This window comes from Ciconia boyciana, chromosome 16 (assembly GCF_034638445.1).
Source record: "Ciconia boyciana chromosome 16, ASM3463844v1, whole genome shotgun sequence".
In the NCBI taxonomy this organism is placed as follows: Eukaryota; Metazoa; Chordata; class Aves; order Ciconiiformes; family Ciconiidae; genus Ciconia; species Ciconia boyciana.
In genome coordinates, this window is record NC_132949.1 from 13591796 (window position 1) to 13619174 (window position 27379).

The 27379-nt window shown below is 52.1% G+C and overlaps 1 protein-coding gene across 12 annotated transcripts in view; it reads left to right on the top strand.

The window, feature by feature from the left end:
- The window catches only part of MYOCD (myocardin), a 263589-nt gene extending 236682 nt beyond the window's left edge, over positions 1-26907 (top strand). For 4 of the 12 annotated variants that reach the window (XM_072881172.1, XM_072881175.1, XM_072881181.1 and 1 more), the window contains 11 exons: positions 3815-3870; positions 8503-8578; positions 10896-11057; positions 14987-15162; positions 15957-16082; positions 16601-16875; positions 17230-17383; positions 18612-19565; positions 22423-22536; positions 23529-23586; positions 24270-26907. In XM_072881172.1, coding sequence (XP_072737273.1) covers positions 3815-3870; positions 8503-8578; positions 10896-11057; positions 14987-15162; positions 15957-16082; positions 16601-16875; positions 17230-17383; positions 18612-19565; positions 22423-22536; positions 23529-23586; positions 24270-24838 — 2720 coding nt within the window. In that variant the 3' untranslated portion in view covers positions 24839-26907. The remainder of the gene's footprint in view (positions 1-3814; positions 3871-8502; positions 8579-10895; positions 11058-14986; positions 15163-15956; positions 16083-16600; positions 16876-17229; positions 17384-18611; positions 19566-22422; positions 22537-23528; positions 23587-24269) is intronic. The other 8 variants (XM_072881179.1, XM_072881184.1, XM_072881183.1 and 5 more) reach the window with 6 other exon arrangements.
- Positions 26908-27379: the final 472 nt, after the last annotated feature.

Sequence of the window (27379 nt, forward strand, 5' to 3'; positions counted from 1 at the left end):
TAAGACTGATAAATGCAGGTTCTTTTCATGTTTCTTCTGTTTATTTCTTTTAGCGTTCAGATTTTATGCTGCCTGCCACCAAAGGGCAAGCATTATCATCACAGGACTCCAGGAGCTGGAGCTTTAAGCAAAATACTGTGACATTTGTGATAGCATTGCAAGCATTGGCAATACAGTCAGTGGCCAGAAATATGTCTAACATCTCCTGAACTGCTAAGTCCACTCTAAAAGTGGGCACACTCAGATAAGCTGCAGGACACCCCATTGCACATGTATGGAGCGGTAGTGCCAAGTGAGAGGTTTGAGTACCTGACGCTGCTTTGCAGGGCCCAGTGCATGGGACTGTGCTTTTACAAATGGCACCTAACTTTTAAAACCTTACACATTGCAGACCACATATTAGGCCCAAGTTATTTGGTGGCAGCTAAAGGGTATTTTTCTGTTATCTACTGCTTCTTTACACTCCCAACTTCTAGGCTGAAATTTTGCAGTCTGGTTTCTGTCCAATAAGGCCATTTTGGGAAGCCTGAGCACAGTTCACTCACTCAAAGTAATAGAAGAAAATGCACTTCTGCAATTATAAGAATAAACATGCAGAATTTAACTGCTGAATTTGACTTCAGGAGGAATTGTCAGATGTTAGCGTTCAATACATGGGAGCCGCAGCCAGCTTCCCCATAGTTTGTGCATGTGCAGTCATACCTTATGAAAAACAAGTCTTTGTTTAACCATATCTCGCCATGCCCTGTTGCGTCTGAGGACCAGCAGATGAGGTGGGCTGTAGGAGGTGCACTGGGACAGGATTTCAGTTCGCATGTGTTGCAGGAGGGCAAGAAATGAATCCAAATGGCTGTAACCCACAGTGGTTGAGAATAACCCTTCCAGAAAGAGAAAAGACGGGCATTGCTGGTCTCCATGGTAAGAGTCAGGTTTGGTACCAGGCTTGGAGCATTCACTTGATCCCACATTGCATATCAGATTTTGCACAAGGATTGTTTTCAACCCATTGCATGCATTTTCTGCTGATATAATACCAGGACAGAGAAACTTTGTTTTTCTAACTGATCCATTTTATACTGAGACCAGAAAAAGAGATGGAAGGTCAGAGTAACAGAATAGCATTGGATAAAAGCTTTGAGGGCTTGTAGAAGCCCTTGTAGGAAGGGGAGTTGATGACTATATGCAGAGCCTGCTGAGCTGTTCAGCAGTGCAGCTATAGCACAGTAAGTGCTATAACTTACTGGAGTAAGTCCTAAGAAGCTGGCTGGTTTTTGGTATCCAAAAGAATATTGCAAGGAGAAGTATCAGTGTTATCTGAGCATAGCGCAGTGAGACAGAGCCCAGTCTGTGTTTGGATTGACTGGGAAAGATTAATGCCATTGCATACCTGAGCTCTGTTTACACTCCCTTGGATGTTCCTCTAAGAAATGTGAAACCTTCAGATGGTCCCATCACTGGAGAAGGCAGGAAACTGCCTAAAGGAGGATAGTCAGCTGCAAAAGACAGTAGCATTGCACAAGACTTCAGGTTCAAAGCTGGACTCTGATTGTCAGATGTTTTCAGGTTATAAATTGAACAACTGGCTGGCAAAACAATCAACGCTACTGAAAAAGGCTCTACAAATAAAGACAGGCACAGACTGGTGGGCAAGAGAAACCTCTGGGTCCCTTCAGCCCTGTGACTCTATGTATGGAGAAGCCTTTGAAAGCAAGGAGAGGTCCAATTTCCCTGAGATACAGTCATGCTCCTGATGCATAGGAGTGGAGGTGAGAGCAGAGCCTGTCCCATTCTTCGGGCTCACTGAGTAGGAAGTCTCCAGTTCATGCAACAACACACGCAGTTTTATTGTCCTAGTGAAACTGGTACAGACCCAGCAAAAGCATTTTAAATCAAGCGCATCCGTGTGGGGTCACTCACAGAAGGGCAGGCTTTAGGGCTGAGCGGGGACAAACCCTTCTTCAAGCCCTGCACAGATGCCTGCCCTGAACCCCAGCCAGACCCTGCTCACCTACCCAAAAGGAGGGGGAGGCAGCTTGCAGGATCAAGGATTCCTCAAGGCAAGGTTCCCCCTACTATGATGGGCTGCAGAAATAGCTGCGCTTGAAGTAAAGACCTTCTTGCTGTATGCAGCCACCATCTCGTCCTCTAACTCAAACCTTAGAGGCAATAGGCCTAAGATTATCAACACCAAGCACAGCAGATCTGCCCTGTTGCCGCCAGACCCTCAGCCATTTCAAGCTGACATGTCATGCCCTGACAAGTTGTCGAATAATCAGTGCTAGCAATGTCTTTATTTGTTTTGCAGACTAATACAAGCTGCAGCATCCACATAATTCCTCCAAAAATTTTGGTAAATTACTAAATTCTGCAACATTTTCCTCTTTAATAGCACGGCATTTGGTCAATGCCCAGAGCACACTCCCAATTTCAATACTTCACAGTGAGCAGGGCTGTAAAAGTCATTTCTCTTGCTAACTTCATTTTCTTGTGTGCACCATTTTGTTTTGCTTCTGATTAAACCAGCTGTCACAAGTCCTCATGGCTGCTCACCAGAGCATGGAACAGTAACGCTAGCTTGTCTGTGTGTCCGCTTTCCAAATGTTAGGAGCAGGAATGTGCCTTCTGTGTTTTACTGTGATTCACTGGAGGTTACGGGGGTTGCCCTGGGTGTTGCCTACCAAAAGCCAGTTCAGCAAGCCCCCAGACATTTCCCAGCTGCCCCCAGTCTTCCCTTCATCCTCCTCTAGACTGATGGAGGGTAACATGTCCTGTGTGAAAATAATTTCTGTCCTTATTGGATCCTATTCAGTAGATGGAAAGGGAATTCTTGTTGCCAGAGTTGTAGCAGACTGTTTTTGTGGGTCAGGACACCTTCCTCTTCCCTGTCCCAATGGGAACAGTTAATTTTTCCTGCTTACACAGACAGAAAAGAATTTTTGCAGGATCTGAGAAATATTAACCCCTTCACCATGCAAATTCTGCTCCTATTTCTACTGAACCAGAGTAAACAAGGAAATGGGCAAGGTTCTTCATGACTCCAATACAGACTGCTCCATGGGACTGGTGTTCACTGGTCCAAGAGCCAGGGATCGTTGGCCTTTTTTTGGGAGCTCCTCTGGGTTAAGCCTCCTTGGTGTCAGGAGATGCTGAGGTCTGCTGCCTGGTAGCTGGCTGGGAAGCTGCCTGCCCAGGGAGGTCCCATGTCACACAGATGCTTCTGGGCAGAGGACAGGACAAATGTCCGGTGAGACATGGAGGGGTAGTCAGTGATAGAAGAGGGACAAGGGACCACAGCTCCAGGGCCTTGCCTTGAAATACCTTCACTGGAGGCTGCGCCCACATGACCACATGAGGTGAGGCAGGTCTTTTCAGTTTTCCTGCTGGCCTCAAGCCTCAGACATCTGCAGGTTTTACTTGCAGATGAAGTCCCCTCTCATGTTGTTGCTCTTCCCAGATCTGTCCTCTGGGGCTGTGGTGCCTTCCACGACCTGCAGGAAGCACTCCAGGGAAAAGCCGCATCTGCTCTCTGACGTGTCCCACAGAGCACTACGTTTCAAAGCCTGCACCCCCTCCCTGCCCATATGCCTCCTGTGCTCCCCATGCTCTCCGTCCCCCCTGCTCTCTTGCCACAGACTGGCTGAGAGCATGGGATTTCCCAGAGCTTTCCTGAGTTATTTTTAGTCAGCGCAATAAAGAGAACGGCTAGTTTGTGTTGCTATTTTTATAGCACTCATTAAAATGCTGTTGCTGAATATCCTGGTGGCTGCTTGCTTCTGCTCCTGTGCTGACTGCTCCTCTTTCTTTCCTGTTGCAGCACTGAAAAGCCCATCCGCATTCCATGAACAGCGAAAAAGTCTGGAGCGAGCCAAGGTAACTCCCGCAATCATCCCAATGAGGGAACACGTGGGCTCGCTTTGCATGAGTTGCGGGGTTTGAAAGCACCTTCCACCACTGTCCCCTCCTCTGGCATCCTCCATTCAGGCCCTGTGGCCAAGGATGAGGGTCAGGGCATGTCCCTTGCTTCCAGACATGGTGGGGCCATGCCACAGTTCACAAATGCTCTAGAACACCCTTCTCCAAGCAGGAAAGGTTTAAAAGGGCAGAGGGGCCATCTGTGCCCTGAGCTATGGGGTTTCACAACAGCCCCTGGGTTTTACAAGAGGCTGTGGGCAGGGTGTAGTTCAGCAGGCATTGGCAGTCCTTCCAGTAAATGTCCCACCAGCTGAAGTGCTGTTTTCGCCTCTGGGCTATGTCCACAGCCTGCTCCTCACTGTGCTGGCTGCTCTCCACTCCTGCTCAAGTCAGCAGGGTTAGAGCAGGGCCAGCAGCAAACAGGACTGACGAAGCCTGACTATTTAGCAAGTGTGCAGGAGGAATGCAGACGCCCTTTGTCACCTGGAGCGAGTCCCCAGGGAGCTCACACTTCTCATCAGACAGGAGCCTGGCTTTTAGCTCAGCAATGCAGCTTGGCCATTACGACACACAAAGTCCAAGCGGCTAAGTGGGCCAGGCTCCCACCAGCCCCATTATCTAACTGCACTCAGGCTTCCCTAAATATTGCTGAAGGCAGAGATAAGATAAGTAGCCATTTCCAGAACACATCGAAACTCTGTGATGTGATCACGTTTTGGGAAATCACACTGGTTTTCCAAGCACCTGCCATCCAGCCTTGACCAAGCTGGCGGGATGTGCACAGAAAAGGGAACGATCAGTCATGTAGGTTTTGCTTGAACACAAGAGTTTGTTCCATTAATCTGCAAAACATGCTTGCAGTTACATGGAGAAGGACCTTTGCAAGGAAGAATGATTGTGAAATATGGAGAAGTGCTCTTCTGAACTTAAACACACTCCAAATCGCTTGCCCCAAGTCTCCTGCAGTAATAAACGGCTAGCATAAGAAACATAATATGACTCTGAAAAATTAGTATGCTTACAAAATTTCAAGCATTCCAAAGTATCCTTGAAGTGTCATATATTTTACAGTTTAAGTATACATTTGTGTCTCTCTGTCTTTCTCTTCAAAAGCTTTCACTGGCTAGTTGCCTGGGGAAAAGGGAAGGATGGTCTAGTCTATCTCAAACTGCATGCATTTTTAGAGCACGCAAATGAAGACACTAATGAGCACAGTCCATAACAAACATATACTCCTTTGCAAGGATGCCCTGCTTAGAGTTGTGACAGGGAAGGAGCAGCGGCTGTTTCCAGATAATTACTCAATGGCATTTGTTGTTTAGCTGATATTCCTCCAAATTGATGTTCTGCAAACAGAAAGCAGATAACAATAACTGCTTTCATGTGTTTTGAAAGCTCTTCTGCTTCAACTGATGCTAAAAAAACCCACATCTGAAGTTTTTTCTCCACCATTTGCACCCGAGTGACACAAATGCAGTTTATAAACAGCGAAGGTCAAAAGGAACTGAAATCACAGCAGAAAGTCAGGCTAATGCAGTGTGAATGCTGGGTTCAACACAAACAATGCCACATCTGTAGGACAGAAATTCAAGCTTAGCCCAAGTCAGGACCTGATCTGAGGGTTGGCTGGAAATGCATTAGGTGAATTTAATTGCACTCAGGTGCAGATACCAGCTTGCTCTGACCTGGCACAGGAACCAGTCAAACCTACACATGGTCCAAGCAAGGGATTGTGTTGGTGAAAATAAGCTGGGGAAAAATATGCGGGAAAGGGTAAGGAATTGAAAAGACTTCAGTAAATAAAATGTCTATTATTTGTTTAAACATGTCACTGGCTATGTTAGAGGCTGGCATCAGGCCAGTGCAGCAGACTTTGAAGTCAATGTCCTATAACAGATTGCTGGACTGGAGGCCAGAGAGCAGGCTGACTTTCCTGAGGCAGTCTGGCTCAGCGGGGCTTTAGCATTTTACTCTCAGCACCCCAGCAAGCGTGGCAGGGAGGGACTGCGGGGGATAGCTGTCATGCCTCTGCCTCAGAGCAGAACAGTCCCATCTGGGTCATTCCTGACAGATCTGTGACCACTGACGGACATCCCATCCCCCAGCAACCTGCTCCAGTGCTCTCTAACCTGTGCTGTTAGCAAGTGTCCCCCAATTCCCAGCCCAAGCTGTTCTGTTGAAGTTTAAGCCCATTCCTTTTTCTCCTCTATGCATGCACATGCAGAACTGTTTATCTGTTTTCTTGTAGTGCTTTTAAAAAGTATTTTGCATCCTGTTTCCCTATAGCCATCTCACCTCTGAACTGACCAATCTCACCTCCCTTCAGCCTCTCCTCATTGATCCCATCTCTGGCTCAATAATGATTTCTGTAGCTGTCGTTCAGACCCTTCCCATGGACCCTTTCAGATGCAGGGCACAGAACAGGGCCTTGCTATTCCTAGGGCCCACCTGCCATCCTTCGCTGTGTCTCCTAGAAAGCTGCCTGCTGGTCTGGGGATGTGGTTCAGCTGCTGATCACTAGATTCTCCAGAGCCTTTTATATTTTTTTCTCTATTTATGGAGTAACTAATTTCTGCTAAGGCCACTGTCCAGTGACCACTACAGAAGCATCTCTGGTGTGATAATGACATCATTAAGTCTTCATCCACCCCAGTGCTTAATCAGCTGGCTTAGCTGTGGCTAACTGTGACCTGAATACAGTCCTTTCCAAATGACCTTCCTGAAGTTGTATCAAATGTATTTCAGATCATTTCTTCAATTACTTCAAATCATGTTGCATTGTAATCTGTTAGCCTTGAATGATTCAGAGTTAAGGAGTATGTCTTCTATCATCCAAGGCATTAATGAATATATTGACTAATAGGAAAAATTGCTGTGTAACATGATTTTATATATTCTTCTGTTTAGGCTGTGAGCCATTCCTAATTCCTCTAGTGACCCACAGCTATTCCAATTTTTTATGTTAGTCTTATCCAGACCAAATTTCTCTGGCTTACATATGAGAAAGCCATGTGAGATAATGTCAAAACATGCTTAAAGTCAAGCTACATGACATTAATTGTTTATTCCTGTAACAGAAATCTGTAATCTCTCCACAGAAGGAAATTAGGTAGGTGTGATGTAGTTTGTTCTTGATGAATCCATCATGGCTGTTACTTACCTCCTTGCTTTCTTCAAAATCCATTTATATAGATTGTTTGATTACTTGGTCCAATATCTTGCTGACTGGTTTATGATTTCCTGGTTTCTTCTCTCTGTGTCTTTTAAAGCAAGAAATTACGCTCTCCCTTGCCCAGTTTCCTGGGGATGCACAGATAGTTGCTATTACTCTAGCCTTGTGTATCTCAAACTGTTTGGGAACATTTAACTCATCTGAGTATTCTCCAACCTGTTCTCCAACCTGAAAACTAGAGCTTCTTCTCTTTTGTTGCTGAAGGTTCTTGGCTTAGTCATCTGATTGATAAATAGCCATTTATCTTTTTAGTGAGATGGTTTAAAAAGGCATTAAATCTTGTAGCCATCTCAGCAGCATGCACAGTTATTTCTCCTGTTTATGGAACACAGACAGCACTTTCCATTGCCTTGTCCTGGCTACAGAAGTCCTTATAAAATCTTTTTCTCATGATCCTGTACGTTTCGTACCGTGGGTTTTCCAGTTTTGCCCCAGCTGCTTGTACTATTCTTTTTTATTTATGCTTAAGATTTTAACCTCTTCGCACTATGTACATTTTTTGTACTATTTCTTCTTGCATCTCAACTTAGCAAACAGCTAATAATTTGTCCAAGTTGTGCTCTAGCTTTTCTTCACTAGGGGATAAGCTTATATTTGTATTCTTGAGGTCAGCTGCCATCAACACTGACTTCCTTGGCCCTAATGGATGGCGTTATTGTACCTCTGCATGACTTTCTGTTCCTAAAGCCATAAGGAAGTTGGCACAAGGCTCCAGGACCATGTTCATCACAAGCTCAGCTGCACTGATCTGCAAAGTGGATTTTCCCAACCCCACATCATATCTGTGGTGAGGAACCACAGAGCACAGGAGCTGCAGGACTGCAGGAAGGCTAAGCCTCGTGGCTGACCTGGGTAGAGAGTCTGGGTATCTTCATGACTTGCTCAGCCTTGTATCTCACCCCAGAGTGCCAGGCTTCCCACAGAAACCATTGCTAACAGTAGACTCTGGAGCTGCCTTGGTGCAGCTCTCAAAGGCAACATAGTATGCTAAGCTAGAAGCAGGTCCACCACTCCCAGTGAATAGGTCTCATCCTTCCCATGAGGTCTTGTAATACTTCAGGCATCAAAAGCCCAAGCAAAATTGGAAAGAACACAGCTTAGAAGTGTTCAGTGAACAGTGAACAGTGAATAGTGAACAGTGAATAGTGAACAGTCAGCAGCTCCCTCCACATTGTTCCCTTTCTAAAGAACTTCTGCCCAAGAACAAGCCAGTGTCTGAGTAAAAAAATTCCCTTTAGGAGCTCACTCAAGCCAGTTTGTAATAAATCCAAAAGAACCATGGGATGGCACAGGGGCAGACACTCTCTGTACCTTATTGCTGCTCTAGGCAGGTAACTCTCTGCATTTGTGTTCTGCAGACTGAAGATTATCTCAAGCACAAGATCAGAAGTAGGCCTGAGCGATCAGACCTGGTCAATATGCACATTTTACAAGGTAAGACTGCCTGAGCTTCTCCCACGTACTCCTTGTGTCTCCTACCTTGTGACTCATGTCTCTCCTGCCCCACTTGGGTTCCCTTCAGGACTCTCATCATGATTAACTTTGTCCCAGCTGCTCATGAGAGGCAGATTCAAATGAGACACATGTTGTATGGAATTCAGTCCAGAACTGCTCTTCAGGAGGCAGGACACACATTTATTCCCTGACAGAAGCAGACCCAAGGCCATCTAATCTTTGTCCCATCTCTGGCAGGGACCAGTATAAGATGCTTCAGAGGACAGTGGGGTAGAGAAAAGCTGTGAGAGAGGACTCTCTTAGACAGAGGTGCCAACATCTGATCCTCATGAAAAGCATACCTGGGGCATTGTTGTCCGGGGCGCTGAAATCCCTGTAGCAGGTGGTTGCAATACCCTCCCAAAGCTGGACATCTTTTGTTTTTCCATAATTCTGGATATTCTATGTGACAATTCATGGTGATGCAGTGAATAACCCAAGCACAGCCATATGAAAAGGGTGAGCCCTGCTATCAGTCCGTGAGCCACAGCAGCTCTCCCCTCTCCCATCCTGGTGTCCCCTCCCAGCCAGAGAGCTGGCACGGCTCCGCTGCATCCCATCACAGACAGCAGAACACTGCTGTGTCCCTCGTTATCTCCAGAGATAACAAGCTCCTTAGAGTCAGGGAGGATGTGCAGCTTCTCTCCTCAAGTCCTGTCAGTTGCCTGGAAGGAGCAGATCACTCTCTGGCAACTGTAAATGCTGGCCTCTGCTCTCAGCATGGATGAAGTCCGTATTTCTTTTTCTTCTGGCACGCAGGAGGGCTGAGCCAGGGGCCCATGCCGGATCAGTGCCGCTGCCTTGCTTTTCCCTTGGGTCTCCATCCCTAAAATGAGCTAGCACCATTGCTTGTTTAACAGGTGGAAGGTGTCTTTCCCTTAGGTTAAATAATAGAAGCAATACAGACTGGAGTTGGGCCCCGAAGGCTGTAAACCAGATGTGGAGGCAGCAGGAGTCACCAGGCATGGACAGGGCCAGCCAGACACACCTGGAGGAGAAGTGGAGCAGAGACTGCCCGGTTATGTATTGAGCAAGCTGGCTGTGCTTCCCCACACACCCCTCTTGGCCAGAGTCTCTGCTCACACCTCTGTCCATTGTCCTCTGCATTTCATGGAGGTGTGCCCTGGCGTATCTTGGACTTATGTGTCCATTTGGTTCATAACAGGACCTAGAGGTGATTTAAATTGGCCAGCTGAGACACTTTGTATCATCTAAATGCTTTATAGGCACACCTTCTGTTACTGTTCACCTCAAGGAGCTCATGTGTCTTCACTGTCCTATATAGTCTGAGGCCAGAAGTGACCCTAGATCAGCTCTCCTGACTGCCTGTAGAGAATTTTTTCCTGGTATCAAGCCCGGTAGCTTGTGCTGCCTACAGTATCTCTTCTAGAAGAGTGTCCAGTCTTTGAAGATAGCACAACCTAGATGCAGCCCTTCTTACTTTAGACCCCCAGGGTATAGACATGGTCTAGTTTAGAATTTCGCTCCCTCACTACTCATGCTTGTACCACTAGAGGAGCCAGATTACCTTTGTTCAGGAAATCTTTCTGTTTAATTGGCTACTCTTCCATCACCACTCAATAACTGGGGACTTCTCAGCTGGGTTTGGCAGGGCTGTAGCTTCCAGATCTAGCTGCTTTTGTTATGCTCCTCTCTAGCTTGTTTTTCCCCTGAAGGTCTGGAGCATTGTAGTCACGCTGCCTCCAAATGTCCATTCCCAAAGACTCAGCTTTTGATCTTCCAGTGTAAGCCATTTATTCCAGTTGTCAAACACTGTTAATGGTTCTTTTCTCCAGCTGTTCCCCCGAAGTAGGGATCCATCTGCATTAGCCCACAAGGGCAAATGGGCTCCTGGCAGGAAGGAGCTGGAGTCCACTTTAGCCCTCATGTTAGTCACAGCTTGTTAATGAAGTTTCCATTGCAGATCATTCCTGGGCCTTGGGGAGGATGCTTCCAGCTGCAGGCTGGGTTTGCAAGCCCAGGCTAGTAGACAGAGGCTCTTGCTTGGGAATGGAGAAGCTGGACCTAAGGCTCAGATGAGGATCCATGTCCCACACTCCACCAGCCCCATCCGGTCGAGCATCCTGTCTCCCAGCCTCAGAGCAGCTCCTGCTGTGCTCCTGCTGTGCACTGAGCCATGCTTAGGTTTTGGCCGCAGCCCTGAAAGGCTGTGCTGAAGGGGAAGCACATTTTCACTGAGCACTGTGCTTACAGATGCCCCAGGTCCTGAACTGATGCCTTCCATTTGGCCTTTTAGACTCAGCTGCAGAGGGGTCCATTCAGTCTACTCAAATGAAGCTGAAAAGAGCCCGACTGGCAGATGATCTCAATGAAAAGATTGCTCTCAGGCCAGGTCCTTTGGAGCTGGTGGAGAAGAATATTATTCCTGTCGACTCAGCTGTGAAAGAGGCCATAAAAGGTAGTGGAAGTGAATGTGCGTGTTGTGTTGTGTGCATGGCACAGGGCAGGGGCTGGCAAGGTTATGAGGATGTACCGCAGCGACTGCAGGAAGTGACCAGCCTGGACTTAAGATCTGCATTCATTGCTTAAATTTTATTATTTTCACAGTAAGCAGCCCAGTCCAGCACAGCCTGTGCTATCTTATCCAGACCTATGAAAAGAGTCCTCACATCTTCTTAGAGCAATGACCATGGAAACATGTACAAATGCTCAGCCATGTCTCCTCAGAAAGAACCTCCCTTCTTAAACCCCTTCCCTCCCAAAGGCTTTGAGCACGTAAATGATACTGCTGAAGACAGGACATTCTTTCCTCCCTCGCGTGGGAGAGGACCTGGGTGCACATGTGTGGTTGTGAGACAAGCCTGGATTCTCCCACTTGTGCCCTGCCAAGCTTTTACAACCCAGTAGGTGGGGGCGAAGTGGCCCCAGTTCAGCGAGGCTGTGGTTCTCTTTTTTTTCCACTGATGCTAGTGGTATGCAAGGCCCAACAGAATAGGATGCTGCATCACTGGGGTAGGGAAGCATCCCTGGGGTGCTAGACTGCTGGGGAATACGAGGAGCAGCCTGCACCCCAAAGCAGGGTACACTCCTACCTACCAGTACCCAGTGTTTGCCTTATGCCTAAGCTTGCTTTTCTTCCATCACCTACCCCCCAAACAGAGGAGGGAGGCAGAATCCTCTGCAATTATTTCCCCCGTGCTGCCACAGGGAGGCTGGTGTAGGAGCCGACACAAAGCAAAAAGGTGACTCAGATTTTGACTCAGACCCCAGTGCCAGGACAGGGAGGTCTAAATGAAGAGAAAGGAGCAGGAAAGCCAGCATGGTCCTGCAGTGCCAGGACAGCAGCCCGTATTTTTGAAGCCTGGGGCCATCTCCGCATGTCCAAATTGGCCCTTGGGTCTCAAGTAAGGCACTGAGAGATGCTCTGCCCCCTGGGAACTCCTTGTTCTGTTGCTCCTGGTTCCTCAATTCATGGGATTATTTCCATTGGCATAATCCCACGTTAAGTGCCTGTTCTGGGGCTCAGAGCAAGCTGGGGACAGTGGCAGGACTCTGGGACAGGAGGGGTCTTTGAATGACAGGAGTGATGCCAAAAATGAGAATTGAAACAGGAAGCACTTTGACTTTCGTTTCATCTCAGAAACCAGTGTAAATGACATGAAATATTCCAGGCTCAGATACCGCTCTGTCCTGCCCTGCAATTGTTCCTACTCTTGGTTTTCCCGCTGTGAAGTGCATGCAGTGTTCGTACAGCGGCTTCTCCAGGCTGGCCCTTGAGCTACTCCATTTCCAGTGTTTCACAGCTCTTGCCTTTGAAGGTGAAATATTCCAGGACTCTGCCTGAAGAGGAATTTTTAAGGAGAGTTCAAGTAAAATCTCCCCAGCTGCTTATCAAAGAAGAGAAGAGTGGGGAAAAAAAAAAAAAGTTTGAAAAAATCCCCCCTTTATAAACATTCAAGGTAGTTTGAGCATGACTTTATCCACCGGAGCTGAGGCTTGGAGGCTGGGCAAGTGTGCTTGACATTTGAACACAGTTTCTCTCCAGCTGCCTTGTCAGGAGCTTGTGGTAAACAGAGATTTACGGGACAAAATTGTTAAAAACAAAAAGTCTGGCTTAAAACGATTTGCTCAATTTTAAAATTCTCCCTTTCGCAATGCCCTTCTATCACATTGCTGGGGAAAAAAATGCATCCTGTAAGCCAGTTTTATCCCATTTGGGGTGAAACACACAGGACATTAGGGTCAAACGTGAAGTTACTTGGTACTGTTGGGTGCCATGAGAAGGAGGTGGTGCACCTGCACCAGGAACACAACCCCAGCCCTCAGGTTTCTGCAGAAGAAAGCCCCAGGCTGAAGGATCCTCAAGCTGATTTTTGGAGTCAGAGACGGCTTGTGGTGTTCACGGTTTGGGGCAAAGGGCTGAACACAGAGCAGAGATGAGCACTGGCACTTCTGAACGTTAAGCCTTTTGTTTTTGCAATACCAGAAAGATGACAGGGTTTAAAATCATTTTACTTTAACCTTGGAATCTCAACTGTTTATACAGTGGAAAGTTCAGCTGACGTGTTCCTCTAATCACCTCCGGCAGGGTGAGCAGAAAGTGCCAGACCCCAACAGAAAGCCCTAACGTCCCAGTGACAGGAGGCCGCCAGTGCCCTACATAGCTCAGCAGTGATATAAGAATCCTTTTTTACCAGGTCCTTGTCATCACTTTGTCCAATACGCTTGAGAGGACAATACCCAGTGCATTAGAAACAGCCCCGAGCAAACACCATTCTGCCTGAGATTACAGCAGAGACCTGAGATCGTGAAACAATACGGTCAGCCCCGGGCTAGGCGAAAGCAGGACAGATAAGGGCAGCATTCCCCACCCGGCACAGGCCCCTGGTATCAAGCAGCAGGATGCAGCACATTCCTGTCATGCTCCGAGCTGCCACCGTGTCCTGAAGGTCCCTTGGGCTCCCTGCTTTGGCACCATTTCTTAACACATGCTTATTAAATGCCAGCCCAGCAGGAGACTTGCAGATCCACAAGTCCCCCTTGCTTGGTGTCATTTTTCCAGAGAGAGGATGCCCGCACTTGTCTGCAGGCATGGGAAGCAGCTCCCACCCAGCACACTGGGTCTTCTCCTCAGGGAAGACCCAGTTTGGGTGCTGCCTCTGATGGAGAGGGGACAGGCCCTATTTCCAGGGACATATGAGGAGCTCTTGTCCTGGAGAGCAGGGAGGAGAGGCTCTCCACAGGACACAGTTGCTCTCATATTCCCGCCCCATACGGTGGCTGGGCAGCAGCTCGGGTGGGGAGCCAGGGCTCCCTGCTTCCTCGCCCACACTGGCACCACGAGCCAGAGCAAGCAGAGATAACCCTTATCTCCCAGATAGGGGCAGGGGTCAGAGCAGGAAGGTGTGTGTCAGTGAGAAGGCGCACATTGCTAGACCGGCAGCAGGGACAGGTGGAAGCTTGTCCCCGGGCCCTTCCTATTTCCCCATTTGTCACCTTGCTATCGGCATGCCAAGCTGCCTGACAAATGCCAGACACAAGCACGAGGAGATTACGAGTTTGGCTGCGCTGCTCCTTCCTCTACCCCCACCTGCAGCCCTCCCAAGGTTCACATGAGACCTTTTCTTTTTCAGCACTTTATTTATCAGCAAAAGCCGGGGGTCAAGAGCTCTTGCCCATCTGACTAGGAGATAGCGTGCCGGGAGATTTGCAGGGGGGGAGAAGCAATGTCTGGGGCAGTCAGGAGGCAATGGTAGTGGTTTGAAGCACGTCGTGTGCGTGAAGCTTGTGGACAGAGACAGGATCTGGAAGCCTCTGTTCAGCTGCAGCCAGGTCCCCGCATGTTGGCTCTTGTGCCGTGAATAGATGGGTCACCCTGCAGGTGGTTTTCAACCTCAGTTTTTCTGCTAAGGACAGGGTCCCACGCGTGGTGTGGGCTTGGGGTCAGGATGCTCAGCTGATGGGGAGGGTGACTCTAACACCCCTCTCCCCATTTCAGCCCAACGGTGGGGTAGGACAGCAGAGCCACTCCTGCGCCAGCCCCACCTGCCTGCAAAAAGCCTCCTGCCCCTGGTGGGCCAGGCTCCTCGGAGGCCTCCTCTCCTGAGGGAGAGAGGTCCATGGCACAGGCCAGGAGCTGATGCTACCTCCTCTCCCACCAGCCTCCGCCACAGGGACACACCCAGGAGCTGCCCCTGTGCATGGCTGGGGACAGCAGGAGGTGTCTGAGCTCTCTGAGCACCACGTCCTTCGCCCGCAGCCAGGTCTGGAGGAGGTGGGCGCAGGCACGGAGGCTTCCCACAAGGCTCACCCCGTCCCTCCCGCCACCGCGCTCGTCCCCCTTCCAGCAGGGCAGGGCCCTGACCATCGTCCCTTCTCCCCTGGCAGGCACCCAGGTCAGCTTCCCCAAGTCGGCCGATGCCTTCGCCTTCGAGGAGGACAGCAGCAACGACGGGCTGTCCCCGGAGCAGGCCAGGAGCGAGGACTCCCCGGGCTTCACCGAGTCGGCGGCCGGCACCAAGGCCCCGGAGCCAGCCCCCGCCGCCCTTCCCGGGGCACCCCAGGTAGGGCCCATGGCACCCTGCCTCCCTGGGGAGCGCAGGGGGGACGGGGTGCGAGGCTCAGGCCAAGGAACTCGCGTCGTGGCCGTAAGTGGCCCCACGGCCCCGCGTGGAGGGACACGGAGCTGCACGGGGCCGCCGCTCCCTCTGCTGACGGGCGAGGGTACGGCAACAGCCGGGGGGAGGCAAGGGGGGCCGGGATGGAGTGAGGGACTGGGGGACTGGAGCGACTGGGGAGGCGGGGGTGAATGGGGTGGACCGAGGAGGGGGAGGGACTGGAGAAACTAGCCTAGGCGTGGGGAGACTGGGAGGGACTGGGGAGACTGGGAGGGACTGGGCCTAGTCTGGGTGAGGGGTGGGGAGACCGGGAGGACTGGGATGAACTGAAGTGGGCTGGGGTGGGAGCAACTGGATGGACTGGGGCAGGCCAGGGGTGGGCTTTGGAGACTGGGCTAGTTTGGGGGACACTGGGGGGCCAACGGTGTACTGGGGGGACCAAGGGTACAGGGCTGAGGTAGAATGGAGACAGCTTGGAGACTGGGGTGGACTGGGGAGACAGAGGGGCTGTGAGGGGACTGGGATAGCCTGGGAGAAGTGGAGATAGTGGGCTGGGATAGATATGGGGGGACTGGGATGGACTGAGGCATCTGGGATGGACTGGGGGACTGGGGACAACGTGGAGCAGGGGGAACGGGGTACCAGGTGCCCCTTGTCGGCAGAGGCCATCCAGGCTGGCCAGCCCCTGACACCGGCCCCACATCCCCTCTCCCATCGTGCGGCTTAACTCTCCCTTGCAGGATCACCCCCACAGCGCTGAGAGCCATGCACCGGACCCGGCCTCAGGGCAGGGCAGCCAGTGCGACAGCCCCAAGCAGGCAGCGGGGCAGGAGAGCCCACCCCTCCCAGTGCCCTCCGCCGTTAAGGTAATGCCTGTGCCTCCAGGCTCCCCAGGAGAGGGAACAAGCCCAGGGCACCTGGCTGCATCCAAGCCTGAAGTGCCCACATGCTGCACCCCACATGTGTGGGAGGTCTGGGGGTTTGGTCTTAAGGCTTGGAATAATGCAGGGAGACAAACCTTGTTGTCAAAAACTGCAATTTGAGTCATTTTGTAATGGTATAAGGTACAGTACTGCACCCTGTGAGAGGTGATTGCTCAGGTCCTGGAAATGTCCCCTGGGACTAGGAGCAGAAGGAGATACAAGGCAACACTGAAATATCTTCCAAGCAAGAAGGGTCATTCTCTGTCTCATGTGCTCTCCAGCACAACTGAGATGAGACATGGCCCTGAGGGAGTCCCCTAAATGCAGGCTCAGCAGCTCTTGGAGCTGGAGTGTCAGGATGCTGGCAGGAGCTGCCCTCTCTCTGTCCCAGGCCTCTGAGTTCTCACGAGGGTGGCAGGAGCTCTTCTCCCAGCTAATTCCCTTCCTTCTTGGACCAACAGTCCAAGTCATCCAGTGATAGCAAGAACCGTCACAAAAAGCCCAAGGACACCAAGCCCAAGGTGAAGAAGCTGAAGTATCACCAGTACATCCCTCCGGACCAGAAGGCAGAGAAGTCCCCTCCACCCATGGACTCTGCATATGCCAGACTCCTCCAGCAGCAGCAACTCTTCCTGCAGCTCCAGATACTCAGCCAGCAGCAGCAGCAGCAGCAGCAGCAGCAACAGCAGCAGCAGCAGCACTTCAGCTACCCAGGGATGCACCAAGGCCAGCTAAAGTGAGTGGCAATGTGCCAATAGCAGGGTTCAGCCCTGTCTCCCTCCAAATTTTCCCCTCCCATACCCATTTGTGCCAGTGCAAGGGTTGCATGCAAGTGGAACTAAAAGCTTGGGAACAGAGCACAGTCTCCTGCAAAGCTGTTCTGGCTTTGTGCACTGGTTGGGGCACCTGTGACCTGCTGGTGGGTCACTGGCAATCTCCTTACAGCCCAACCTGTTTTTCCTTGGGGTTGGTTGTCCTTCAGGTCTCATACAGGAGGTAGCAGCCCCAAGGGAGCAGAGAGATGGTGCACTGGGCACAGAGACTCCAGGGGGGGCAGACAAGTTACCCCAAATCTCCTTTGTTATTTCAGGCAATCAAATGAGCAAATGGTCAAAAGTTCAAATTCTTCATCAACTTCTGTCAACACCACCCCTCTTTCTCCTGTGAAAACCACCTTTTCAGGCCAGACTTGTGTCTCATCTATCAAGCCAGGCCCTCTGCCATCTAACCTGGATGATCTGAAAGTGAGTGCAAACTTTGTCACCACAGGAGCAGAATCTTGAAGCCTGAGTGTGCATTGCTACCCCTGAAGCGTGCAGTGTAGTGCCACAGGCTGAGCTGGCTGGGAGTAACCACATGTTACAGAGCAGAAAACCAGAACCACCATGCTGTGAGCAAAACCAGGAGTACATCATGCTGGGTCAGGAATTGGTCACCACAACAGTAACTGAAAACATGGGTTTGCTACTCTGCAGGTGGCGTGTGGGTACCTTGCTCCAGAGCATGTAGCAGCAAACCTTAGAGATGGTAGCCATCTCGTCTCACAACTTGAGATGGCTGCAGGCCAGGCCATCAGGTCGAGGACTAAAGAATGATCTGCACTGCTGCTCCTGCAGCTCATGGCTCCCTACCTTCTGTGGTTTTATGGTGGACATCATGGATACTGGTAGCAGACCAACCAGAAGCTAGGAGGTCAGCATGGCCTCCACTTAGTAACTCAGCTTCTCAGTGGTCATTGCAGCCAGGCCAGCTCAGCTCTCAGCACAAGCAGGTATCTCCTGGAGTCTGCAGCTATGAGCACTGCTTTGAACAGTACCTAAATGTCTCATGTAGGCAAGACAGGCAGCGCATAAGGGACAATCACTCACATCAATGTGGGTTTTTTTATATTTTGCTAATGGAGCCTCAGCCATGGGGAAGGCCAAGTCCTTTTAGGAGCAGAGACCTGGGGACAATACTTGTTATTAGAGAAAGAAATAAGATGAGGTAGAAATAACATGAGTTTGGCCATAGTGTTGCCCCAGCTCAGACACCTGAACTGTGTGCAGATGCCTAAACATGGAGTGTCTGGCTCCAGGGTACATGGTCACATTCTCTGAGCTAAAGGATGCCATCATCTAGTTCCTGGTCTGTGTGAAAGTCCTCTGCTCATGTAGAAACCTACTGCTAGGAAGGGAATCTTGGGTTACCTATGTGGCCCAAGGACCACTGCTGGTTCATGGAGTGCAGCCACAGTTCCTGGAAGAAGGAAGGTTTTCCTGTTAGGAAAGGTCGATGTCCTGCAGGATGTGCAGTGATCAGGGCTGTGCATGGTGACTCTGGTGACTGCAGGTGAGACAGTGAGCACCTGGGGGGTCAGAGCTTTAAAGCAGGAAGTTGGGAGCCTGTGATCTGAGACTCCTTGTTAGAAATGTTGGGTTTCTAAAGGGTTCATCTGCCGTTGGGACTGATTGTTGGTGATGTTCCTTCTAGGTGTCAGAACTGAGACAGCAGCTCCGAATACGAGGCCTGCCTGTGTCGGGTACCAAAACAGCGCTGATGGAACGGCTGCGGCCCTTCCAGGAGTGTGGCAGCAACGCGGTGCCAAACTTCAGTGAGATCACCACCGTCACCTTCCCAGTCACTCCGACAAGCACCCTGTCAAGTTACCAGTCGCAGTCCTCCACCAGCATGTTATCAAATGGCTTCTATCACTTTGGCAGCACCAGCTCCACCCCACCCATCTCTCCAGCCTCATCTGACCTCTCTGTGAGCGGCTCTCTGCCAGACACATTCAATGACGGGCCCATGTCTTCTCCACAGTTCGGTCTCCAGCCATCTCCAGTTCATGGCAGTGCTGAAGAAAGCCTCATGAGCAGCATGAATGGAGGGAACATCCAGCTGGAGCTAGAAGGGATCGACACAGAGAAAGACAAGATGCTGGTGGAGAAGCAGAAGGTCATCAATGAACTGACATGGAAGCTGCAGCAAGAGCAAAGGCAGGTGGAAGAGCTACGCATGCAGCTCCAGAAGCGTAAGAGAAGCAATGGGCTTGAGGAGAAGCAGCAGCCCGCTCAGCATTTCTTTGGTGTCCCCATCAAGCAAGAAAACACAGTGTCCAGCTGTCCATTTGCATCCAAACAAACTGCCTTGAAAGGCCAAGCTAGCAGCTCGGATAAGTTAAGTAACTGTGGGGTGCCGCAGCTGCCTCACATTGTAAATAGCCACTGCTTGGAGCCTGCAGGGCAAAGCACCATCACCTCCTCGACATTCCTGAGCCCGCAGTGCTCCCCCCAGCACTCTCCACTCGGGGCTGCAAAGAGCCCCCAGCACATCAGCCTGCCGCCATCCCCCAACAGCCACTATCTCCTCTCAGTGTCCCCTGGCTCACAGGCAGAAGGGCGCAGTGGGTCCCCACAGACCAACAGTTGCCTTCGCACAGCATCGGTAAGTGGAGAGCACCCCAGAAAGCATCCCAGTGGTGAACACGCTGGTGTCTGTGGGCAGTCAGTCAAATATCCCAGGAGTCCTTTCCTATCAGACCGGGACTGCTGGCACCCAGGGTGGGTACCCAGGGGGGCAGTAGCAGCATGTGGGGCTGCCTGGAAAGGCAGAGAGTAGCCCAGATGGACAACGGGTTGGAAGCTGATGGCACCACAGGGTCCTTTGCAGGGCATCTCCTGGGGAACCCTGCTGCCACCACACCCAATTGCCCTGGGGGGTCACAGCGCAGCTCCCATGCCCCATGGAGCCCCAGCACAGCTCCTTCTGCCTTGGAGGGAGCCCTGGCACAGCTCCCCTCTTCCCCAGGGGACCCCAGCACAGCTCTCTGTGCTCCTGGGTGAGCACTGGCAAAGCTCCCTGTGTCCTGGGAGAGTCCTGGCACAGCATCCTCTGCCCTGTGGAGCCCTGGCACAGCTCCCTCTGCCCTGGGGAGACCTGGCACAGCTTCCTCTGCCCCTGGTTAAGCACTGGCACAGCTCCCTCCGCCCCTGGAGGAGTCCTGGCACAGCTTCCTCTGCCCTGGGGGAACATTGGCACAGCTTCTTCTGCCCTAAAAGAGCCCTAACTCAGCTGCCTCTCCCCTCAGGGAGAGGCCCTGGCACAGCTCCCCCTGCCCCTGGGGGAGTCCTGGCACAGCTCTCCCTGCCCCATGGAGCCCTGGCATGGCTCCCTCCACCCTGGGGAAGCCCTGGCACAGCTTCTTCTGCCCCATGGAGCACTGGCAAAGCTCTATGCACAGCAGGGAAGCACCGGCACAGATCTCTCAGCCCCTGGGAGAGCCCTGGCACAGCTTTCTACACCCCTGGGATAGCCCTGCTGCAGTGTGGCAGGGCTTTTCAGAATCTTGCTGAGCCATGGTGGCTCTTAGCAGTGTGTGAGGGATTTTGACCACTGGGTTGAAGGAGGGCAGTTACCCTGGTCATATGGGAAGAGTTTTCTTGAGAAGATAGAGCAGGGCTTGCAATTGGGGTCTGCAGTCAAATAGAGCTTGTGCCTCCCCACCAGGCAAACAGCACAGCAGAGAGTTGTCCCTTCATCATCCACCACTCCTCACTCAGCCCTCTGGACAGGTACGAAAGCTTGGAGAGGGGCACACGCTGCCAACACACAAAAGCAGCACAAGGTGCTGCTGATCACAGCCCCAGTTCATCCCAACACCCTACCAGGGTTTCCCAGGCAGCAGCAACACCTATCATACAGTCTGTAAAACACACACAGTGGTGCAAGGCATGCACACTGCATTCAGGGAAGATGTACAGCAAGTGCACGCTGAGTGCATAACAGCCACACAGCAGAGCGACAGCCACTGTGAAACACTCAGTGCTCGAGCCAGGCAGCTCACAAGTTGCATTCCCGCAGTTAGCACACTGAGCAGTGTGCAGCAGGAGCTGGGCAGAAGGTGTAGTGCTATCTCTAAGCCATTCAGAGGACGGTGAGATAGGTGACATGGGCAGTTGGCACACAGCAGGGTGAGAGGGGCAGAGAGACAGTGCCGCCAGTGGGATGCGCAGTGGAGTGCAGTGCTGTCGGGGTGAGGTAGGCAGTGGGGCTTGCTGCTGGGGTGAAATGGACAATGGGGAGCATTGCTTTGGGTCAGCTGGGCAATGGGGAGCAGTGCTGTGGATAAGGTGGGCAGTGGGGCAGAGAGCAGGGGATGCAGTGGGCAGTAGGATGCAGTCGGTGATCTCAGCAGTGGGACACAGTGCTGTGAGGTGATACTCCAAGAGAGGCAGCAGGGCTGCTCTGGACGACCGGGCAATGGTCAGTGAGCATCAGCAGGGAGCAGCAACAGCTAGGGGGCATCTCCCGCTCTTTCCTCACCGCCTGAGTGCAAGGGATGTACGGAGGGGGTAGCCCCACAGTGTCCTGCAGCTCATCCTGGCTGTGACACCACCCATCCTAGGCATTCCTCTGCTGCCTGCAAGGGGCTTCCAGGGGCGAGGGTCCTTCTTCAGCCACAGCTCCCTCTCTGTGCCCAGCATTGGAGTGCCATCCCCCCAAGACCAGGGAGACTGTTCCTCCCAGCCGCCCTCCACAGAAAGGTGGCCAGGATGTGCACGGCCAGGCCGAGTGGCCTCACCACTACCCTGGATCCACTTCTGGATCCAACCCGCCTGCCAGGGCCATGCTGCATCCCCTGGTGCTGGCTCTCATGGGATGAGGCAACTGCACCCAGGTGGTGGGGGAGGGCACACAAGGGCCTAGAGGCGATGGGGGCAGAATCTGGCAGGCACTGGACCTTCAGATGAGGTCCCTCCTGGAAGTGGGGACTGGCAAAAAGTTGGCACTGATACACAGGTGTTTGGCACAGGGAAAGCCTAGGTGCTGACCTGGTAGTGACTCTTTTGAGTGATCTTCCCTGGCCTGGGCTCTGTGAGATGCCCCCGGACAGGCGACAGTGGAGAGGGTCCCCAGCAGAGGGGCTGGGAGGCAGCTGGCAGCCAGGAAAGCACTGCATCACTGGCTGGGTGCAGCCAACCACTGGCAGCCCATTTCTCTCTCCCCCTTGCTCTGCACGGTCACAGCTGGACCAAGCACCAGAATGCTCTGCAGCATCATGCCTGTGTTCTGGCAGCAACGAGAAGTCAGCCTGGCTCTGGGTCTCAGGGCTAGGCTGACGGAGCTAGTTTACGTCCCTCTCTCCTGCCCAGAGGCCAGGCACTTTGTTTGAGCTGATCTGACCCACAAAATCGTTAGTTTCCCTGGCACCACTCTGGCTTCAACAGGGGTGAAAGAGAGCTGGGCTTCCTGCCGTGCCTCCCTGTGCATTGACTCCGTTTCCCTGTATTTCCCCACGCAGATGGCTACGCAGGCAGGTCAAAAGTTTTCTATTCCATCCCCAAGTTTTTGTAAGTCAAGCCCAGCCCTCTCAGAGGTAAAGCAGCCTCCACCCTATGAGGATGCAGTAAAGCAGGTAACTGCATGATTTTTATTTTCTATAGGGCTAGGGCTGCACAGGGTGTTCTTTTGCGGTTAATGTAAGTCATTGGCAGGAGCTACAACCCATTATGGGGTCTCTGGGTAGGACAGGCCTGTTTCCATAAGGAATGGGCTTTTCTCAAAGAGCTAGTTGCTGAATGACTGCCACAAAGCAGTCAGACACCACGCTGGATGGGATAGTGTCTTCTGTGCTGATGAAAGGCGGCAGTCCACCCTGGGGTCCTCACATCCCACACAAATACCCCAGGACTTGGGTGTACTCTTCTTTGGGGTGCTCAGTGCTATGTGAGAAACAGACTCTTGAGTGTTCCCAAGTCACCAGGAAACCTCATCTTCCCCCTTTAGCTCATTAGCAAAGTACCCTTCTCCATGCCATCTGCCTTCCTTAGCCTTACCCTGGAGCACTGTTCCCATGGGGAGGAATGTATCCATCGCCCATGAACCCCTTACTTCTTGTGAGAGTCTGTCAGCAGCTTCAGTGCCAGTCATGATGGTGCCTTTAGGAAAATGGGGTGATGCTGTTGGCAGTGATAAAAACGGGCTTATGCTGGCTGGCAGGGAGGTGTGCAGACAGTACTTCCAGTCTCCAGTCAGGGAGAGGAGGATGATGATGCATTACCCCCAGGGAGCTGCAGGGAGTGCAAGGAGGCACAAGTCAGTGTAAGGTGCTGGGTCCAAAAAGTCAGTATGTCCTGATGGCCCTGGGAAGAGGCAGTCTATGGTGGCCACTGAGCCCTCTGGTCGGCAGCAGGGCGGGGGGAACCTGGCACCATGCTCCCCGGATCTGCTGTGCTCCCCAGGGCCCTGCAGTGCTCACCTGAAAGCCGCTGCCAGCCCTATGTTGGAGTGGCATCTCTCCCACATGGGAGAAAGCCATTTGTGGGGTCTAGAGCCACCTACCTGGCTTGTGGCCGGAGGCACTCTCCTCCTAACGCCCTCTACTCTCCTCTTTGTCGTTTGCTGCAGCAGATGACACGAAGTCAGCAGATGGACGAGCTCCTGGACGTGCTGATTGAGAGCGGAGGTACGCACTGCTTCCCTGTTCCCCTCCAGGGCTTCCCCTCCAAGCCAGGGTTGGTCCGTGGGGCTCAGTGCACTCTGTGCACCCCAGCAGAGCTGCCTGAGTTGAGTACAGCTTTCATTTGCCCTCCCTGTGCCAGCAGCCACTGAGATTTAATCCAAAAGCATATTGGCCTTCCCAGAGCCTGCTCCTGCATGCGCAGACCTGGTGGGGTGGTCCAGGCTTGGTTATCACCTATGCAGATTGCACAGAGAGAAGGGATGGCAGGGCGGCAGCCCTGTGCACAGCACTGCCAGCACCCTCCCCACACAGAGCCCCCAGTGTCCCACACCATTCCCAGTGCTGCCAGTGCCATCTCCCACATAGAGCACTGCCAGTGCCCTCCCCCGTGCAAAGTGCTGCCTGTGCCCTTTCCCATGCACAACCCATGCCCAGCCCCGTGGGGACAGCTGCCAGTGCTCGTGCCCTGGGGACTGTGTCCAAAACCAGAGGAGTCAAGGTCAGAAAGCAGGAACGTGCGAGGCTTCCCACAGGGAGGGTGGGAGAGCAATGCCAAGGGGATTGAGTGGGGAGCGGGTCTCTGTAGGCATAGCCAAGAGCCCAGCTGGGGGACCGTGGTGGCACCCCTGGGCCCAGCAGTGGTGGGCACTGCCAGAGCACCTCAAACCCCTCTCATTTGTTGACAGAAATGCCAGCCAATGCCAAGGAAGATCGGTCCTGCCTCCAGAAAGTACCTCAGATAACAGTGTCTACAGGGAACTCCAATGCTTCTCTCCCAAAGTCATCCACCACGTTCGAGCAGGTCTCCTCAGCCCAGCTCTCCTTCGAGCACTGTCCCAGCAGCAGTGATGCTCACCTCGAGGTCCTGCTGAACGCCCACAGCCCCCTGGGGAGGGTCAGTGAAATCGCCTTGCTGAAGATGGGAGGAGAAGAGTCCCACTTTGAAGGGATGATGGAGGGGTTCTCCGGCAAAGCCACAGATGAACTGCTCACATCCCAGGAGATTTTACAGACTCCCCTCTCACCCATGGAAACCCAGCTCTCCCCTTCCCCTGCCGATGGCTCCAGTTTACAAATGAGTTTCACTGAGTCTCCGTGGGAAACGATGGAGTGGCTGGACCTCACCCCCCCCAGCTCCGCCACTGGCTTTGGCTCGCTCACCCCCGCAGGTCCCAGCATCTTCAACATTGATTTCCTAGATGTTACTGATCTCAATCTAAACACCAGCATGGACCTGCACTTGCAGCAGTGGTGAAAGGGAGGGTGGTGGAGGCAGGATACTGTAAGCCTGCAGCAGCCAGCACAGTGTTTCTGTCATGCCAGAGAACATGCAGGGCTAATGTGCCATGTCCAGGGGAAACTGAAGTCATTTTCCCAGCATATAAACTTGTTTGAATTTCCAGTTACTGCGAATTGACAGCACAACAGCTCTGGTACTTTGGTTTTCCTCCATTGACACGTCCCCACAGAGGACACTAGTGCCTTTAACAACACTTCTTTTGATTGACAAGAACTTCAGATTTGTTTCCTTTATCTTCCCCCCCCCTCCCCCCCCCGCCAGTTTTAGCAGTCACTCTCGTGAGAACTGGAGCAGCTCATGACAAAACTGTGTGGTGAGGAGACCTCACCTGGGTGGCAATGGGAAATCACGGAGAGGAGAGCCTGTTGCTGCCCCCTCCTCTACGCCTCTCCTGCCCGTCCAGCCCTTTAGGCAATCCTGCTGGGCTCATCTTGGCCATGCCCAGGCCAGGGGCTGTGGGAGCAGGGAGGCTCTGCCCAGCCAGGGCAACAAGCACACTTCTCCATACAGCCAGGCTCGCCTTGCTTCCTTCCTCCTGTCCCTGAAGCTGTGTTGCCCAGTCCCTGCACAGCTCTGCTCCAAGTGGATGAGAGATGGAGACCACCATGTTCATGGTGGCACCTTGTCATGTCCTTATGGTGCCTGGGGGGCTGAAAGCCCAGGAGCCGTCCTGGCTGCAGTCTGAACTGCATCAGGCTGAAGCCTGTGACCTTGGAGCAGAGAGCTCTGGATGTTGGAGACAGCTGCTCAGGTGCAGGTATCGAAGGGATGTGGCATCCCAGTGGGGCTGCCATGTCCCAGCTATTGTGGTACAGACGAAGAGATGTGTAATGTGTTTTGGTCCAAGGTAGGAGCAAGTCGTATGGAAAATACAGCCAGGCTTTGGAGGGGCTTTCCTTTGCACAGCCAGAAGTCGGGATAGATCTCCACCACCTTGCATGACCTGGGAGCAGGGGGAGCCAGAAACGGGCACTCAGTGACCTGCGCGTGGGGCAGGGCTGAGCAGGCCCTTGCGTGGCTGTGGTTTTGTGTGAGCATCTGCTTTTGTTGCCTCCACTTCCCTGCCATCCACCCCTCCATCCTTCTTCCCATTCCTCCTTGATCCCCATCAGTCATCCCCTTCTTCCCAAGTTTGCTCCAGCATCACTGTTCACTCAGCCCAGAGCAAGGCCATCCGGAGAACAGCTGTGAATCACTGAGCCTGGAGGAGCTAGTTCTCCTGAAGCCGGCAGAGGTGGATGCTCTCCTGCAGTGATGCCTCCCGTTTGAAGTCACCAGCATTTCTCCTATGAGTCTCTGTGCAATATACTTCCTCAGGCTCTAGCGAGAAGGAGCCTTTGCTTCACTTCTTGGCTTCCACCAAAGAACTTGCTGCAGACTGTTTGACGGACACGTCTACTTCTTTGCAATTCTGGTTTTGCCAAAGTAAATATTGTTGCTGACAAAGATTGTTAAACTATTTACAGACTGAACGTATTTAATATTTGTGTTACTGGAAGGACAGCACATCAGAGATGCAGCAGCTGGGGAAGAGGTCTGGCACAAGGGGCCTGCAGGCAGCCTGGCTGTGGCTCCGGCAGGGCGCTCTCCCCAGGGATGCTGGAGCTGTCGGAGGAGGCTCTGCAGCCCCTGCTGTGTCTCCAGTTCATCGCGTTGTTGCATGCTGTATAAAGCACGTGGCAGTAGCTTTCAACTCACTATTTAAAGCACCACTTTTCTATTGTACAAATGGTCACAGTGCACTGCTAGGATAGACAATCACAGGTTGCATTTTTTTTAAAGAATTTCTTTTTCTAAGTGAGAGATTTTTTGAAGCCAGTCCATGGAGAATATTAATAGCACTTGAAACAGAGTAGTGTTAGCTGCTACACTGCATCATTGTACAGGGCTTCCCAGATAACTTTCTCCTCTCAGCAAATGTATTTTCTTATTTAAAGGGATGCTGTCAGCTTCAAACTTGTAAGCAAGCACATTTCCTTACCTATGTTACCAGCAACACCTTCATTATTAAAAACCCCTTTGTCTTGCCACTCATCTGCTCGCAGTTTCCTGTTTGATTTCACTGGCTGGGGCAGCCACAGCCATCCCAGCTGGGACCATTTGGTATCAGCTCCACACCCTGGGGCAGCTACAGTCCTTGCAAGAGCAGAAGTATTTCTTTCACAGCAACAGTTTCTCCTGGAAGATTTCTAAACAAGCTAGCTGGACTCCCCTGTTTCTGAAGGCTTTTTCTTCTGTTGGTTTTGGTTTTGCTTTGTTCTCCTGAAAACCCTGCTCCTCCGGTCAGTGTCCCCTTCAGAGGCAGTGGTTGACACCCTACCCAAACCCCTTTGCATTTTCCAGCAGCCAAAGCTCCCTGTGGCAGTGGGCTGCTGGATGCAGGGCAAGTGGTGGGCACGGGCAGAGCTCGCCCCGCAGCTGAACCTCCTGTTGCCCATAGGCGAGCAGCAGAGGCAGGCTGGAGAGCTCTCCCCGGGGGGACCCTGGCTCCTTCTC